At 26.4% G+C, this 16,817-nt stretch overlaps 1 protein-coding gene across 20 annotated transcripts in view; it reads left to right on the top strand.

Annotated features, from left to right (window-relative positions):
- Nhe2 (Na[+]/H[+] hydrogen exchanger 2) overlaps positions 1 to 16,817 on the top strand; it is a 169,501-nt gene that overhangs the window by 81,083 nt on the left and 71,601 nt on the right. For 9 of the 20 annotated variants that reach the window (XM_075296919.1, XM_075296911.1, XM_075296909.1 and 6 more), the window contains exons 7-12: positions 16 to 233; positions 4,373 to 4,665; positions 4,732 to 4,857; positions 5,029 to 5,216; positions 13,352 to 13,490; positions 14,490 to 14,504. In XM_075296919.1, the coding sequence (XP_075153034.1) occupies positions 16 to 233; positions 4,373 to 4,665; positions 4,732 to 4,857; positions 5,029 to 5,216; positions 13,352 to 13,490; positions 14,490 to 14,504 (979 nt within the window). The remainder of the gene's footprint in view (positions 1 to 15; positions 234 to 4,372; positions 4,666 to 4,731; positions 4,858 to 5,028; positions 5,217 to 13,351; positions 13,491 to 14,489; positions 14,505 to 16,817) is intronic. The other 11 variants (XM_075296924.1, XM_075296913.1, XM_075296920.1 and 8 more) reach the window with 3 other exon arrangements.

Genomic DNA, 16,817 nt, shown 5'->3' with positions numbered 1-16,817 from the left:
TGTTTTCTTTTCCAGTATTACATTCTGCGGTATTACCATGAAAAATTATGTTGAGTCCAATATCTCTCAGAAATCCCATACTACTGTAAAATATGCTTTGAAAATGTTATCAAGTTCCTCTGAAACAATTATCTTTATGTTCTTGGGTGTTGCTACTGTCAATAATAATCATGTTTGGAATACATGGTTTGTCTTATTGACCATTCTATTTTGTTCAGTATTTAGAGTGATAGGTGTGTATATAATTTGACTATCTAACTTGGTGAACATTAAAATTGTTTGTAGTGATCATAACATTTGTATTAAGCAAAACAAAAAAATTTATTTAGTAGTTAAAAAAGTAGCATAGTTGCAGGTAAAAAATTATGGTCGTGGTAAGGGAGTTAAATCAGTAAATCATAAAATATTGTTCGTGCAGACATAAGGCTAAGAAGATTTGCTTCAGACTATAAGGACAACTATGTTAAGGACTCTACCATAATTTGTCTGGACGCTGTGCTCCGATTATTAGCTGTACTCTGAGAAAGAGTCCCCTGCCTTAATCAGGCCGAAGAATGCCATCCATGCGATAAAGGTAGAGTGAAGCTATAAAGCAATTGGGCCTAGATGACTTTGCTACGAAGATGATAGAGCACGGAGTATATATCCATATGTCCATTTGTGTTCGTCCGAAACTGGTTGACATGCTAACCATTGCACTGTGGTTGCTCTCTTAAGGACCCATGAGTTGATTGGTCGTTCCCTTATCAATAATATCGCTGTGTGGTATTTTCTGTGCTCAGAATGAGCGAGAGAGTCCACTGTCTTAATCAGACCGGAGAATGTAATGCAGGTGATAAAAGCAACCGAAAGCTCTAAGGTAATTAGACCTAAATGGTCATGCTACGAAGATCCTAGAGCACATAGACAATATGCCTCAAAACTTTCGAAGACCCAACTGAAATGTTGGAATTCCCGCAATAATGGATGTCGTTTCTTCCACATCTCCTTTAAAATTCCATCCGAAAATTTGAGATGATTGTCACGGTGTTAAAAATCGGCACACATGACAGGTTCGAAACGGTCGATACACAGAAAACAAAATTCACGAAATTTTTTCCAAGTACAGTCTTAATAGAGTTTTAAAAAATATTCAATTAGTAATTTCAACAAATTTTTTAATTGAAAAGAAAAAAAAAAAAATCAATCACAAAACTTAATAGTATGTGACTGTGATTGAAGATATTTCAATTACAAAATTAATTGGATCAATGAATTTTGTTATTGAATCAAAATTTTTTTTGTGTACGTTTGGTGGCGCAGTGGAGAATACTATCCAGCGGATTGCCACGAGCTGGGATACAAAATAAAGAAAAAACAGGAAAACAGCTGCGGCATTGATTTCAAAATATTTGCAGTGAGGGAGAACGCACGGTTCCTCCTTCACCTACCAGCTACTGATAAAGTGAAGCGAGGTAAATCACCTGAGTGACGTGCTCAGGATAGCGATCCCCATAAAGTTAATTTTCAGAAGGAACCCCCCATTAGGCGCACATCTGATTGGCAATGTAAGAGAGAATGGATGTGATCACCACACAGAAAAAAATTCCAGGAACATTTTTCCAATTAAAGTCTTACGGCCATTTTCATGTAGCTCCGTTAGACTTTAACTCCCAGTTAAAAGAAAGTAAATAAAAAAAATGAAAAATTTTTAGCATTTCTAACTAGCATCTGGAATATATAGGCAAGATGACAGATTTGTACATAGCACTAACGGAGCTTCAAGAAGTTTTAAAAAATATTCAATTAAAAATTTAATTGATTCAACATATTTTTAATTGAAACAAAAATCAACCACAAAAAAATAATAGTATTAAATAATTTTTTAATTGGATCAATTGGATAAATTTTTTAATAGACTTTTAATTAATTTTTTAATTGATACTCTCATTTCTGTGATTGAAGACACATCAATTAAAAAATTAAGTGGATCAATTAATTTCGTGATTGAATCAGAAAATTTGTTTTTTGTATGCAGGCACATACAGTTCTGGAAGGTCTGAAACTGAAGATTGTTTTTGATGATACGAAAATCCAGAAATCTATTTTACTATCCATAAAATACATCATACGTTTGGTGGCGCGGTGGAGACTACTACACTGCGGATTGCCAAGAGCTTCGATGCCAAAAACCGATATTACCTGCGGCATTGAGTCACCTATCAGCTACGGGTAAAGTTCAATGAGGTATATCGCCTCAATTATGCCAGGTTTTGGAGGTTAGCTTTGAGAGCACATGCAGACGCCGGTCAGAAGGTCATTTCCAGTTTTTCTTGGAGAAAAGCCACCACCGGTTAGTGAAGCTATTGCCTAGAGGGATCAGATTGCTGATGCCCCCGTAAATTCAGGATAAATACCCGAATTGATGCTATCATCAACTTTTCACAGTGGAGACACCTCGTTTTTTTCTTTCCAACTGGACATTGATGATTCCAAGGGGCTACAACCACGGTTGCCACAGTTGGTAAAATTCTACCAAAATGGTAGATTGTTTACGGTTTGGTAGATTGGTTGAATTGTATATGTTTTGGTAGATTTTGCAAAATAATCCCCTCAAACGAAGAGGTACTCCACAAATTTTCTATAGAAATAAAATTTTAACAAAATTTTAAAAAAATTTTATTTCTATAGAAAAAATTATCTATAGAAATAAAATTTTGACAAAATTTTCTATAGAAAAAAAAAATGGATAAAATTTTCTATAGGAATAAAATTTTGAAAAATTTTTTTATAAAATTAAAATTTTGACAAAGTGTTCTATAGAAATAAAATTTTAACAAAATTTTCTATAGAAATAAAATTTTGACAAAATTTTCTATAGAAATAAGATTTTGACAAAATTTTCTATAGAAATAACATTTTTGCAAAAATTTTTTATAGAAATAACATTTTAACAAAATTATCTATAGAAAAAAAATGTTCACAAAATTTTCTATCTATCTACCAACCCCAAAAACGTTTTAAAATACCGGTGATTCTCAAACTGTTAAACTAGGTTAGGTTAGGATAAGTATAGTGGCAGCCCGATATTTCAGGCTCACTTAGACTATTTCGTCCATTGTGATACCACAGTGGTAAACTTCTGTCTTATCACTGAGTGCTGCCTGATTCTATGTTTAGCTCAATGACAAAGTACCTCCTTTTATAACTGACTCCAAACGGCGTTCCACAATGCGGTGAAACCTCCTTGAGAAGCTATGAAACGCTCAGAAATGTCACCAGCATTACTGAGAGAGAGAAAAAATTTTCAGTGGTGGATTATCCCCGAAACTGGGATTAAACCCATGACCCTTTAAATGCAAGACGGACATGCTAATTATTAATCCACGGTGGCTCTTTAACTGTAAAACTAGCAACTATGCAGCTATTGAATAATTAAGTCCAACAAAGGAGAATAAGACCTAAAATCATTTAAAACACGATGACAATCAAACTGTAAAACTAGCAAATATCCCAACAATCACTATTAATACATCAAAAATATGAGGATCGATTTGGACTTATTAATGTATAGGATGCATTAAGGAAGAATCTCAACCCAAGACCAGTTGGAGTTCCTGTGACTCTCAAACTGTAAAATTAGCCACTATTCTAACAATTTCATCTGCGATTTGGAACATTAAAAATTTGCATTGAAAATTTGAATTTAATGCGCTTTTAAAAAAAGTGCATAGGACCTAAAACCATTTGAAGCACGATGACTAATGCTATAAAATAGGAAACTCAAGATTATATATCATTTTTCATTATAACATATATAAATTTTAAAAAATTTCTATAGAAATAAAATTTTAACAAAATTTCTATAGAAATAAAATTTTGATAAAATTTTCTATAGAAATAAAATTTTGAAAAATTTTTCTGTAGAAATAAAATTTTCACTAAATTGTCTTTAGAAATAAAATTTTGACAAAATTTTCTTTAGAAATGAAATTTTGACAAAATTTTTTATAGAAATAAAATTTTGACAAAATTGTCTATAGAAATACAATTTAAAAAAATCTATAGAAATAAAATTTTGACAAAATTTTCTATAGAAATAAAATTATGTTGTCATAGCTTTCGTTAATCGGGAGAAATGCGTGAAACGCTGAAATAGGTTCCTACGATTTTCAAATGCACTGAAGCCAGATTGATGTCAACTTGAACAAGCTGCAAGAACTGCTATTATCTAAAGTTTTTTATTGGTTCCAAAAAAATATATTTTGCTATACTAAAAATTTGTACTTCATCACAAAAATGTTATGATCACTACGAAAAATTGTTTCTTTTCAGTATTTACTTAAACTGAATTTTTTTTTGTTGTCTAATATTTAACTTTCATCCCTCACAGGAGTCATCATTCTTTCGGCTCTGGCAAATCGTTTCCGTTTACATAAATTATCACGTGTCGATCAATTTGTTATGTCCTATGGTGGTTTACGTGGTGCCGTTGCATTTGCCCTTGTCTTATTAATCGATGAAAAACATGTGCCTCAAAAGAATATGTTTGTTACCACTACCATAGCTGTGATATACTTTACCGTGTTCTTGCAAGGCATCACAATAAAACCATTGGTGAAAATCCTAAATGTGAAACGAGCCAACAAACGTAAGCCCACCATGAATGAGCGTATCCATGAAAGAGTAAGTCACACCATACACAATTTTGAAAACACACAGTCATTATTTTGCCTTTCTAAATGCTTTTAGTTTATGGATCACTTAATGGCTGGCATTGAGGATATTGTTGGAAAAACTGGCAATTATAATGTGCGTGATAAATTCAAACGTTTCGACAACCGTTTCATTCGTCCGCTATTGTTGAGAGATCCTAAGGTAAGTATTATCAAAAAAAAGTACTTGAAATCAGTAAGAATCCGTCCAATTGACAAAATCTCATATGCTATGGTGTGGAATTATTCGACTCCCTTTTGTTTTTTTATTTATATTACATTGCTATGCTTTAAAATGTAATTTTATATTTAAATATTTTCTTTTCTCTTACAGGGAGCCGAACCCAAAATCATTGAAACCTATTCCAAATTAACCATGCGTGATGCCATCGAAGTTATGCGTCGTAATCCATCGACCATTGGTCAAATAACTGGCACCGAATCCATGAGTGCCTTATTTAGAAATTACACCAATAATTGCATTGGTGGAAGGTGGGCACCACCAACTATTTATACAACCTGGTAAACGAATTTTAGACAAAAGCAAAATTTTGCCTCACCCCCCATAATTTATCAAAACAAAAAAATCTAAAAATTTTCGTAATGTTGTAATTTTCTGTTTTCCTAACAATTTGGGCAATCTATAAAAACTAAAATCTAATGTTGTAGATGAAATATTGCAATGCCGTTTGTCATCGTACAAAAGAGAACAGCAATAATATTGCATGTTTTGTGAACACCTGAGCACTTGCTGGATTAGCTGTATTTGCGATGAATGTTTTTATGAAAAAAAAAAAAAACAGAAAAAATATTTTGTATTTTGGTGTATTTATGTTTTAGCCAAATAACTTGATATTGAACTAACATTTTAATTGATTATTTTTCTAGGATTTGTGTTTTTTTCAATCGATAGATTGATTGAGATTTTATCATAAATCTTAAAAGGGCAAACAACCAAGCATGTCTTACAATTTCGAATATGTAATGTATTTTAATTTTTTTTACTAATTTTCCTTCTTCACTTTCATATAACTAACAAAATGTTTTGATAAAAATAATTGTGTATTAATTAGTTAATAGTATTAATTCTTAGAAATCATAAACAAATGTCTCTCTTTGAACTGACAATTTTTTTCCGTTTATAGGCTATAACTGAGTCAGGCCAGAAAAAGTGTGTGGGTCAGAGATATTGATTTGGTTGATATATCGAAAAGTTATATCCATATATACAATATAGTTGTATAAAATGCGAATACCTATTTTCCCCCGGCTGTTGTTATAATTTATTTATTTACTATTTTTATTTATATAATTACAGGCCTTTAAAAATTTAAAAAAATCCAAATTTCTATAGCAAATTTTGTCGAAATTTTATTTCTATAGAAAATAATGTCAAAATTTTATTTCTATAGAAAATATTGCCACAATTTTATTTCTATAGAAAATTTTGTCAAAATTTTATTTCTATAGAAAATATTGTCAAAATTTTATTTCTATAGAAAATTTTGTCAAAATTTTATTTCTATAGAAAATTTTGTCAAAATTTTAATTGTACAGAAAATTTTGTCAAGAGTTAATTTCTATAGAAAATTTTGACAAAATTTTCGTTACCAAAAATCTACAAAGTTTAAATAAATCTTCTTTTGATGTTTTTTATTTCTATAGAACATTTTGTCAAAATTTTATTTCTATAGAAAATTTTGTCAAAATTTTATTTCTATTGAACATTTTGTCAAAATTTTATTTCTATAGAAAATTTTGTCAAAATTTTATTACTATAGCAAATTTTGTCGAAATTTTATTTCAATTTTTATTGTCAAAATTTTATTTCTATAGAAAATTTTGTCAAAATTTTATTTCTATAGAAAATTATGTCAAAATTTTAATTGTATCGACAATTTTGTCAAGAGTTTATTTCTATAGAAAATTTTGACAAAATTTTCTTTACCAAAAATCTACAAATCTTGATTTTTATAGAAAATTTTTACAACATTTTATTTCTATAGAAAATTTTGTCAAATTTTTATTTCTATAGAAAATTTTGTCGAAATTTTATTTCTATAGAAAATTTTGTCAAAATTTAATTTCTATAGAAAATTTTGTCAAAATTTAATTTCTATAGAAAATTTTGTCAATATTTTAATTCTATAGAAAATTTTGTCAAAATTTTATTTCTATAGAAAATTTTGTCAAAATTTTAATTCTATAGAAATTTTGTCAAAATTTTAATTCTATAGAAAATTTTGTCAAAATTTTATTTCTATAGAAAATTTTGTCAAAATTTTATTTCTATAGAAAATTTTGTCAAAATTTTATTTCTATAGAAAATTTTGTCAAAATTTTATTTATATGGAAAATTTAATCAAAATTTTATTTATATCGAAAATTTTGTCAAAATGTTATTTCTATAGAAAATTTTGTTAACATTTTATTTCTATAGAAAATTTTGTCAAAATTTTAGTACTATAGGAAATTTTGTCACCATTCTAGTTCTATAGAAAATTTTGTCAAAATTTTATTTCTATAGAAAATTTTGTCCAAATTTTATTTCTATAGAAAATTTTGTCAAAATTTAATTTCTATAGAAAATTTTGTCAAAATTTTATTTCTATAAAAAATTTTGTCAATATTTTATTTCTATAGAAAATTTTGTCAAAATTTTATTTCTATAGAAAATTTTGTCAAAATTTTATTTCTATAGAAAACTTTGTCAAAATTTTATTTCTATAGAAAATTTTGTCAAATTTTTATTTCTATGGAACATTTTGTCGAAATTTTATTTCTACCGAAAATTTTGTCAAAATTTTATTTCTATAAAAAATGTTGTCTAAATTTTATTTCTATAGAAAATTTTGTCAAAATTTTATTTCCATAGAAAATTTTGTCAAAATTGTATTTCTATAGAAAATGTCACAATTTTACATCTATAGAAAATTTTGTCAAAATTTTATTTCTATAGAAAATTTTGTCAAAATTTTATTTCCATAGAAAATTTCGTCAACATTTTATTTCTATAGAAAAATTTGTCCAAATTTTATTTCTATATAGAAAATTTTGTCAAAATTGTATTTCTATATAGAAAATTTTGTCAAAATCTTATTTCTATAGAAAATTTTGTGAACATTTTATTTTTATAAAAATTGTATAATTTTTTTTTTCTATAGAAAATTTTGTCAAAATTGTATTTCTATAGAAAGTTTTATCATTTCTTCTTCTGTAGAAAACTTTGTCAAAATTTCATTTCTATAGAAAATTTTGTCAAAATTTTATTTCTATAGAAAATTGTGTCAAAATTTTATTTCTATAGGAAATTTTGTCAAAATTTTATGTCTATAGGAAATTTTTTCAAAATTTTATGTCTATAGGAAATTTTGTCAAAATTTTATTTCTATAGAAAATTTTGTCAAAATTTTATTTCCATAGAAAATTTCGTCAACATTTTATTTCTATAGAAAAATTTGTCCAAATTTTATTTCTATTGAAAAATTTGTCCAAATTTTATTTCTATATAGAAAATTTTGTCAAACTTATATTTCTATATAGAAAATTTTGTCAAAATCTTATTTCTATAGAAAATTTTGTGAACATTTTATTTTTATAAAAATTGTATAATTTTTTTTTTTATATAGAAAATTTTGTCAAAATTGTATTTCTATAGAAAGTTTTATCATTTCTTCTTCTGTAGAAAACTTTGTCAAAATTTCATTTCTATAGAAAATTTTGTCAAAATTTTATTTCTATAGAAAATTGTGTCAAAATTTTATTTCTATAGCAAATTTTGTCAAAATTTTATGTCTATAGGAAATTTTTTCAAAATTTTATGTCTATAGGAAATTTTGTCAAAATTTTATTTCTATAGAAAATTTTGTCAAAATTTTATTTCCATAGAAAATTTCGTCAACATTTTATTTCTATAGAAAAATTTGTCCAAATTTTATTTCTATTGAAAAATTTGTCCAAATTTTATTTCTATATAGAAAATTTTGTCAAAATTGTATTTCTATATAGAAAATTTTGTCAAAATCTTATTTCTATAGAAAATTTTGTGAACATTTTATTTTTATAAAAATTGTATAATTTTTTTTTATATAGAAAATTTTGTCAAAATTGTATTTCTATAGAAAGTTTTATCATTTCTTCTTCTGTAGAAAACTTTGTCAAAATTTCATTTCTATAGAAAATTTTGTCAAAATTTTATTTCTATCGAAAATTTTGTCAAAATTTTATTTATATGGAAAATTTAATCAAAATTTTATTTCTATAGAAAATTTTGTCCAAATTTCATTTCTATCGAAAATTTTGTCAAAATTTTATTTCTATAGAAAATTTTGTAAACATTTTATTTCTATAGAAAATTTTGTCAAAATTTTATTTCTATACAAAATTTTGTCAAAATTGTATTTCTATAGAAAATTTTGTCAAAATTGTATTTCTATAGAAAATTTTGTCAAAATTGTAGTACTATAGGAAATTTTTTCAAAATTTTAGTACCATAGGAAATTTTTTCAAAATTTCAGTACTATGGGAAATTTTGTCAAAATTTTAATTCTATAGACAATTTTGTCAAAAGTTTATTTCTATATAAAATTTTGTCAAATTTTTATTTCTATAAAAAATAAAATTTTGTCAAAATTTTATTTCTATAGAAAGTTTTGTCAAAATTTTATTTCCATAGAAAATTCTGTCCATATTTTATTTCTATAGAAAATTTTGTCAAATTTTTATTTCTATGGAATATTTTGTCAAAATTTTATTTCTACAGAAAATTTTGTCAAAATTTTATTTCTATAAAAAATGTTGTCCAAATTTTATTTCTATAGAAAATTTTGTCAAAATTTTATTTCCATAGAAAATTTTGTCAAAATTTTATTTCTATTAAAAATTTTGTCAAAATTTTACATCTATAGAAAATTTTGTCAAAATTTTATTTCTATAGAAAATTTTGTCAAAATTTTATTTCCATAGAAAATTTCGTCAACATTTTATTTCTATAGAAAAATTTGTCCAAATTTTATTTCTATAGAAAAATTTGACCAAATTTTATTTCTATATAGAAAATTTTGTCAAAATTGTATTTCTATATAGAAAATTTTGTCAAAATCTTATTTCTATAGAAAATTTTGTGAACATTTTATTTTTATAAAAATTGTATAAATTTTTTTTTCTATAGAAACTTTTGTCAAAATTTTATTTCTATAGAAAGTTTTATTATTTCTTCTTCTGTAGAAAACTTTGTCAAAATTTCATAGAAAATTTTGTCAAAATTTAATTTCTATAGAAAATTGTGTCAAAATTTTATTTCTATAGGAAATTTTGTCAAAATTATATGTCTATAGGAAATTTTGTCAAAATTTTATTTCTATAGAAAATTTTGTCAAAATTTTATTTCTATAGAAAATTTTGTCAAAATTTTATTTCTATAGAAAATTTGTCAAAATTTTTATTCTATAGAAAATTTTGTCAAAATTTTATTGCTATAGAGAATTTTGACAATTTTTTTTCTATAGAAAATGTGGCCAAATTTTTATTTCTATAGAAAATTTTGTCAAAATTTTATTTCCATAGAAAATTTCATCAACATTTTATTTCTATAGAAAAATTTGTCCAAATTTTATTTCTATATAGAAAATTTTGTCAACATTTTATTTCTATATAGAAAATTTTGTCAAAATCCTATTTCTATAGAAAATTTCGTGAACATTTTATTTCTATAAAAATTGTATCAATTTTTTTCTTTGGAAAATTTTGTCAAAATTTTATTTCTTAAGAAAATTTTGTCAAAATTTTATTTCTTAAGAAAATTTTGTCAAAATCTTATATCTATAGAAAACTTTGTCAAAATTTTAGTACTATAGGAAATTTTGTCAAAATTTTATTTCTATTGACAATTGTGTCAAAATTTTATTTCTATATAAAATTTTATCAAAATTTTATTTCTATAGACAAATTTGTCAAAATTTTATTTCTATAGAAAATTTTGTCAAAATTTTATTTCTAAAGAAAATTTTGTCAAAATTTTATTTCTAAAGAAAATTTTGCAAAATTTTATTTCTACAGAAAATTTTGTCAAAATTTTATTTCTATTGAACATTTTGTCAATATTTTATTTCTATAGAAAATTTTGTCCAAATTTTTTTCTATGGAAAATTTTGTCAAAATTTTATTTCTGTAGAATGTTTTGTCAAAATTTTATTTCTGCAGAAAATTTTGTCAAAATTTTATTTCTATTGAAAATTTTGTCATAATTTTGTTTCTATAGAAAATGTTTTCAAAATTTTATTTCTATAGAAAATTTTGTGAAACTTTTTGACGAGCAATGGCTGCCTAGAGAGACCAGATCGATGCTATATCAGCTAAGATTCTGCATCTCCCGGCACTAGAACAAGTACCTGCCTAACTTCTGAGCCCAGCAATTGTAGATGTTTGTCTGAATTGTGGACGTTCGCTTCACATCACGAGGCATTTCATTGCGTATCCTGCAAAAGCAACAGACCTAACACCTACTTCGCTCTGGACTCTTCCAGTAGATGCAGATCTCTTCCTCGAACTGAATAAAGAAGTTTAAATGTTTAAATCATGTAATTCGTTTAGTCTTTATCTTCCCTGATTTCTTCATACAACAATAGTAGCGACCAGGGAAATTTTACATTCATTTTTTACAACAATTTTATATATAGACCTAACGTTGAGATATATCAACGGAATCTCAAAATCACTGACCTCCTAAGTCACTGACCTCTCCTGACCTGACACACCTTAAAAAATCCAATATCCAACAAAACGTTTCCAAATATAAAGCCAAAATTAGGGGCATAATTTCTCAATCGTCTTTTCTATATTGAAAGAAACTCTCTTAAAAGCCGGTTTCTCAATATCTTGTTTTTATTTATCGCATCGAGAAAAAAAAAGCTGACAGTTTATAAAAGTTTTATTAAGTACTAATTTTAAAATTTTCCCATTACTAATCACACTTATTCTGCCTTGATCCATCTTCAAAAATTCCAATTGAAATTTTTTCGAAGCATACTTTTAGGGGCATAATTTTATAAACTCTTCTTCCACAGGGAAAAAACTTTCTTAGGGGCGGAATATCGCGTCGATAACAGCTGAAAGCTGACAGCATAAAAAAATGTTACCAATATAGGATTGTCTCTGAATCACTTTTTGAGGTGATTTAGACTTGGCTACCCGTCGATTTCCATGTTATAATAAAATACTAAATATAATAATTGTATATGATTTTTGTTTGTTTTTAGTCTTCTAAAATTTCAAAATCAAATCAATCAATTCTTTTAAATGTATTCAAGTACATTTCTTTTTACCATTAATGTATATTTGTTTGGGAATTATAATAAAAAAATAATTTCATTTATAAAATCTTAAATCCACAATCAAAATTTTATTTCTATAGAAAGTTATATCAATTCTTTTTCTATAGAAAATTTTGTCCAAATTTAATTTAATTTTAATTCTTTTAAATGTATTCAAGTACATTTCTCTTTACCATTAATGTATATTCGTTTGAGAATTATAAAAAAAAAATAATTTCATTTATAAAATCTTAAATCCACAAACACTCCTTTTTCAATTAGATCCAATTAAATGCACTGACTATCTGAAATTCGTTTACTTTCTACCTAGATTGTAGTTTTATGTAATTATAATTATATGTTATTATTTTTATTTTTTATTTTATTATTACTTAAACTTGTAAATAAAAAATATTTTTTTTAAATGCATCTTCGAATATTTTTATGGAAAAATAAATAAATACCAAAAAACAAATAATAATAATAATAAACTAAAAAATTAATAATTGAATTAAATTATTCGAAGATGAATTTAATTATTAATAAGCGCTCTAAATTGTAATTAACTGTAACTGGCTATCTTTGAAAACTATTAAACTAATGCGCTAAGATATTGGTAATCCTGGCAGGCAACATAAAATTTAATTATCTTTGTTTTCGATGTGTTATACACACACAAAAAAAAAAATAGTTTTTCTGGTTCAATCACGAAATTAATTGATCCAATTAATTTTTTAATTGAAATGTCTTCAATCACAGAAATGATAGTATCAATTAAGAAATTAATTGAAGGTCAATTAAAAAATTAATTGATCCAATTAAAAAATGAATTGATACTACTAATTTTTGTGATTGATTTTTGTTTCAATTAAAAAATTTGTTGAATCAATTAAATTTTTAATTGAATATTTTTTAAAACTCAATTAAAATTTTAATTGGAAAAATTTTCGTGAAAATTTTTTCTGTGAATTTTAAAATAAAAATTTTATTTTAATATTTAAATATTTTTTTAATATTTAAACTATTTTTTTATTTTAAAAATATTTGAATAATTTTAATTTTTTATTTTACTTTTTTTTTATTTTAAAAATATTTGAATAATTTTAATTTTTTATTTTACTTTTTTTTTATTTTATATATTCCATAATTGGGTATTTGTAGTGATTTATTTTGAGTTACGATTTCTTAAATTCTATTTATATTTTTGTATTTTTTTAAATTTATTTTAATAATTTTTCTCATCATAATTAATTGTACAGAATTTTATGTTGCCTGCCATTTTTAACTTATTATAAGGCAAATCCCCAAAAAATATATATTAATTTTCTATCCTTTGTATTTTCTTAGTCCCAGTCTTACAAATTTGGACAATACATGTTCGCGTAATTTGGATATGCATGAATTGGATTATAATCCCTCTAAAAAGGATTTGACCGATGCTAAAATTCATCATTTGCTAGCTGAAGAATTGAAACCTTATAGAAGGGTATGTATAATGCAAACGCTAACTATTTACACTAACTAAGATTAAGATTTAATCTTAAGATTTGCAAGAAATGAAAATTGTCTAGTTTATAAAACAATTTGCATTGTATTGAAATTAAAACTGTTTTACTCTATACCAAGCATTTATGAAAGAAAAAATATTTTATTTTATACATTTCAAAAAAAAAAAAAAACAATATCTTAAGTAAGGATGCTAATAGTTTTTCCTTTAAGACTGGTACTACTAGGGTCATGTTTCACAGGTGAAAATAAAAAAATGAAAAAATCACGGTTACTTTTCTTATGTTAATTTAATGGAAAATATTTATAATTTGGAATATTTGTTCAAAATTATATTAGGTTTTGTAAAGTAAAACCAATATTTATTTATTTTATTATTTTCAATTTTATTTTCCCCTAGTGAAACATGAATTTAGTACCGGCCTATTTATATATGAAATATTTTTATTCGATTTTTCCATAACACTTACATTTAGTTCTATCGTTCACAATACCCCATCAATGTTTCACATTTTTAGTTTTATTTTATTTTATTTATTTTAAATTTAGGAAATATTAAAAAGTCTCACATACACAATCACTAATTTTTCTATTTAGTTTATAAGTTTAGTTTTATATTGTAAGTTAATTTTATCTTTACAGATTTTTATTTGCTGAATTTACATACACTCAAAAAAAAAAATGAAAAAATATTTTTAATCATTTTTCTTTTTTTTTCTCTTTATTCCTTGATAACCGCTAAAAACTACGCCCCGCATATATTCCCGATCAAAAAAAAAAATATTACCAACAAAAAAATATCTCCTTATTTCTCTGTGATCCCCGAAAACTCATATAAACTTTTATATGTTTTAATTTGAAACAAAATTCAAATTTGCTACAAATTATTCGTCATTTACAAATTTTCAAAAATTCGAAATTTTTGAAATTCCAAAACTAAAAAAAAACTTTAAAACGTTTTTTTTATAACCACATCCAGGCCTCAATACAAATGGTACGAATTAATGGAAAATTTGTTAAACTTCAATTGGTTGTATTCGTTCTCTATTGAAATAAGTTTTTTTGTTTTTAAATTAATTTTTAATTTTATTTTTTTGTTTGGTTGTTTTTTACTTTTTATTATAATTTTTGAGTTTTTTTTTTCTAATATGTATTGTTTTTTATTGGAAAAAAATCAATGTTTCTTGATGTTAAACGCACAAATCTGTTCTATGTGCCTTCCAATCTCTCAATATAACCAACCAATTAATCAAAGCTATCTATTGTATGTCATATGCAATTTTTAACCAATTTAATGTCTGATTTCTTGTTTGCGTATGCAATACTAATAACAAAACTTTTCTCACTATCTTCTCTATATAACTATAATCAATTTTTTATAAGTGTTAATAGGTGTATTTATTAATTAATATTTTTGATATCCTTTTCATACGTTTATTTATGTGATTTCTTTGTCACCAATTGGATAATTATTTTTAATTAAGTTTTTTATACCCTGCGCCACACTGTGGAACAGGGTATTATAAGTTAGTGCATATATTTGCAACATCCAGAAGGAGACGAGATAGACACATGGTGTCTTTGGCAAAAATGCTCAGGGTGGGCTCCCGAGTCGATATAGCCATGTCCGTCTGTCCGTGAACAAATTTTTTTAATCAAAGTCTAGGTCGCAGTTTTAGTCCAATCGACTTCAAATTTGGCACAAGTATGTGTTTTGGAGCCACCGTGGTGCAATGGTTAGCATGCCCGCCTTGCATACACAAGGTCGTGGGTTCGATTCCTGCTTCGACCGAACACCAAAAAGATTTTCAGCGGTGAATAATCCCACCTCAGTAATGCTGGTGACATTTCTGAGGGTTTCAAAGCTTCTCTAAGTGGTTTCACTGCAATGTGGAACGCCGTTCGGACTCGGCTATAAAAAGGAGGTCCCTTGCGGCGCTGCCGCTAGTGAAAAATTGAGTGAAGTAGATTTTGGAGTGGAGTAGATTGAATAAAATTGAAGTAGCATACATTTTTGAAAACAAAACAATAGAATTCATTTTATTTCATTTGTCATTCCGTTTGTAACACATCGAAATATTACTCTAAGCCCCTATAAAGTATATATATTCTGGGTCGTGGTGAAATTCTGAGTCGATCTGAGCATGTCCGTCCGTCCGTCTGTTGAAATCACACTAACTTCCGAACGAAAGAAGCTATCGACTTGAAACTTGGCACAAGTAGTTGTTTTTGATGTAGATCGGGTGGTATTGCAAATGGGCCATATCGGTCCACTTTTACGTTTGGCCCCCATATAAACGGACCCCCCAAATTTGGCTTGCGGGGACTCTAAGAGAAGCAAATTTCATCCGATCCAGCTAAAATTTGGTACATGGTTTCAGCATATGATCTCTAACAACCATGCAAAAATCGGTCCATAATTATGTATAGCCCCCATATTAACTGATCCCCCGATTTGGCTTGCGGAGCCTCTAAGAGAACCCAATTTCATCCGATCCGGCTGAAATAAAATAAAATAAATATGGTCTATAACAACTATGTAAAATTGGTCCACATCGGTTAATAATTCAATGATTAAAGCCGCTATATTCATCGTAATTAAAGGAATAGGAAAAACAATTAGGTAATATGGGGAAATTTTTAAAAATTTGAAGCAGAACAAAAAGAGAAGGAGATTTTTGGAAGAAGGAGTGACGAAGTAAATTTTGTGAAAATGAAGCAAAATACTTCGATTGAAGTAGTAGCGGCAGCACTGGTCCCTTGTCATAGAGCTTAACATGGAATCGGGCAGCACTCAGTGATAAGAGAGAAGTTCACCAATGTGGTATCACAACGGACTGAATCTAGTGAACCTGATACATCGGGCTGCCACCTAACCTAACCTATGTGTTTTGGCTCAGAATAGAACCCTATTGATTTTGGAAGAAATCGGTTCAAATTTAGATATAGCTCCCATATATATATTTCGCCCGATATGGACTTATATGGCCCCAGAAGCCAGAGTTTTACCCTAATTTGCTTAAAATTTTGCACCAGAAGCACAATTAGTGCTATAGTCAAGTGTGCCAAATTTTATTGAAATCGGTTCAGATTTAGATATAGCTCCCATATATATCTTTCGCCCGATATGGACTAATACGGTCCCAAAAGCCAGAGTTTTAGCCCAATTTAGTTGAAATTTTGCACTAGGAGTACAATTAGTAGTGTAGTGAAGTGTGCCAAATTTTATTGAAATCGGTTCAGATTTAGATAAAGCTCCCATATATATCGTTCGCCCGATTTACACTCATATGACCACAGTGGACAT

The sequence above is a fragment of the Haematobia irritans genome, chromosome 2 (assembly GCF_050003625.1).
Source record: "Haematobia irritans isolate KBUSLIRL chromosome 2, ASM5000362v1, whole genome shotgun sequence".
Taxonomy (NCBI): Eukaryota; Metazoa; Arthropoda; class Insecta; order Diptera; family Muscidae; genus Haematobia; species Haematobia irritans.
This window is presented reverse-complemented; position numbering and strand designations above follow the sequence as displayed.